The following is a 2,590-nucleotide window of genomic DNA, read 5'->3' as shown; positions in this document are numbered from 1 at the left end:
ATATATTAACTGTTTTGGGACACAACCACTAGTATTTTTTCCAGAATATTTGGTATTTTTCACGCCTAGTTTGGCATTTTGCATAAAATCTTTCTGCCCACTTGCTACATGCGTCTGGGGATAGTATCCTCAGACAGGTGTCTGGGGATAACAAAAATTGGTTATCCCCAGACACCTGTCTGGGGATAACGAATTTTTATTATCCCCAGACAGGCGTCTGGGAATAATGACAGCCGTACTGTCCACCAACCGGCGGTGTTGTTTTTTTTTGTTTGCCCATTGTCTAGGCACTTGCAAGAAGTAGCTCTCGCGAGTTGAAAACAGGCGAGGATTTCTGTTTCCGTTTTTGAGGGGAAAAAATTTAGGAGTGATTTTAAAATGCTCATTCTTCTTTCTCAGTGGAATGAAATGGCATGTATTATATATCATTGGAAAGGGCATAAAATTCTGCATACAATGATGCTAATATTATTATCTTCCTATATCATGATTTTGAGAAATCTTTGCGTAAAGAGAGTATATGTGTTTAAACGCTTATAACTTTTAAACCAGAGATGGTCCTTCTTAATAAAAAAAAGTCCTTCTGAGATACATATTAAAGTAGCTTCTCTAAAAATTTCAGAGCAAAATATGTTTGCACTCAAAAGTTAGAGCTCCCCAAAAAACAGTAATTGGCCTCGATTGTTTACAGAAGCCGCCATTTTCTTATACTGATTCACTTCCTGTCGTCTGCTGGGTTTGAGAGATAACTTCGTCAATCCACATCAAAACTTTACATCTTTATATCTTACAAAATATTCCATTTATGGAAGTTATTTTTGTTTTAAATTATTCAATTAATTGGCGTTTTCATGTCCATGCATTCATTTTATAATTTACAATTCTCTTCCTTTTTTTTCCGATTGATTTTTCACTGTTGATTTTGACGTTTTTCATCCTTTGACGGACGCCTGTCCAATTTAGGGGACGGGGGAGCGGAAGTTTTTAAAATCACCTATTTTCGACCATTTTAAACACTAATACACCACCTCAAACATTTATCAGTCCATATCTCTGCTTTTATGAGGTCTATTTTCATTTTGAAAAGTTCAAAGTGAACAACTAAATGACGCCGATTCAGTGGTGTATTTGGTCTATCTACATGTGAATAAATATTTAATTGTCGACTTTTCCAAAATTCCAATAGGTCATTCATTTGCATGTCGTGATCTATTTTTCCTTGATTTCAGCTGTTTCAGCTCTAAACTATACCTTTCTCTCTCAATAAATAATTATTTTTCTGTTTGCAATGTATTACAGAGATGATGAATTACCACATGTAAAAATTTCAAAGTTGTATCTGAAGCCGTTTCTGAATTATACTTGATTATCCATTGGGTTGCTGTGTTTTGGTCACATATTTTCTATTAAGCTTCTATAGAGATTTTTCACCACATAAAAGGTTATAACTTTTTAACTAGTTGAGATAGAGCGATAATTTTTTCACTTTAGTAAATGTTTCACTTCCCTTTATTTTTCTACGCTAAATTAATACCGATATCACTATTTTGAAAAATTTTTGCAAGTGCCTACATTGTCACCGTTCATTGTTGGTCGATACTTGGTGCTGAGAGTGGACGGCAAAAGGAGCGGCACCATCGGGTTTTATCGTTCAATTGCAATCGAGATGATATTTCTTTTTAATTAACTGGCATAAATGTTACATACCTTGCACAATTTTCAAATGAAAATCCACCTTTAGGTGGCTCAACACAGGGAGCGGCCATGTTTCTATGATGCTGCAAAATGAGTTACAGCAGTCTCCAGATAACAAAAAAAGCATTCAAAAGTAGCCAAAATAACTTTGGAAGATTATATAAACGTCATGGTTGTTTTGGAAGGTCGTCATAATTGTATAATTGACAGGGCGATAAAAGTCTGTGTGGTACGAATTCAAATGTATTGTGACTGCTTGGTTTAGTCGATTTTTTTACAAACCTGATTTTACATCCCTTAAAACTCTATCACAGTTTGCAACATGCTAAACAATGAACTAGTAATTATCCAATATGACATCTTCAATTGATCGTTGTATCATCGGTATATGTTGAAGTCGACGATTTATTTTTTTATTTTTTTTTATTTATTTATTTGTTTATCTATTTGTGTTATTAATTCATTTGCTTTCCCTAGCTATCTATAAATTTATAAACAAATCGTTAATATGTAATTATTATTTTTTTTTAGCATACTAATGGAGAACCCGCAATATTTGGGGAGAAGTAAAGGCTATTAGGAACCGGAGGTCATCTATTATACTTATTTGATACTGTATTGTATTTTTAGATTAATTACCGGTAATTCTGTGCTCGGTGAAAGCAATCTAACATTCCTTTACGGAACAATGTTGACAGCCAACCCTACTTTTTTAAAGTTTTTTGTTTTTTTTTTTTTACTTGAGAGCATTGAGCAGTTAGTTCACGATGCTTGAGAGAGGTTTAAAATTACTTCATCATTTTTGTTTATTTGTTTGTTTAGGATGTGCTAGAATTGTGTATACTCAATTATACTCGTATGCACAATGAAAGTCAACGGCCAATTTAGGACTGGC

The 2,590-nt window shown here is 33.7% G+C and overlaps 1 protein-coding gene across 1 annotated transcript in view; it reads right to left on the bottom strand.

The window, feature by feature from the left end:
* LOC144980117 (proteasome subunit beta type-7-like) overlaps positions 1–1,850 on the bottom strand; it is a 12,871-nt gene extending 11,021 nt beyond the window's left edge. The window contains exon 1 of the mRNA XM_078927661.1: positions 1,708–1,850. Coding sequence (XP_078783787.1) covers positions 1,708–1,766 — 59 coding nt within the window. The 5' untranslated portion in view covers positions 1,767–1,850. The remainder of the gene's footprint in view (positions 1–1,707) is intronic.
* Between the last annotated feature and the right edge of the window lie 740 nt (positions 1,851–2,590).

Source organism: Berghia stephanieae, chromosome 9, assembly GCF_034508935.2.
Source record: "Berghia stephanieae isolate SIO BIC M18660-M18661 chromosome 9, UCSD_Bste_1.3, whole genome shotgun sequence".
NCBI classification, from domain to species: Eukaryota; Metazoa; Mollusca; class Gastropoda; order Nudibranchia; family Aeolidiidae; genus Berghia; species Berghia stephanieae.
The sequence above is the reverse complement of the archived record's forward strand: the minus strand, read 5'-3'. Positions and strand labels throughout refer to the sequence as shown.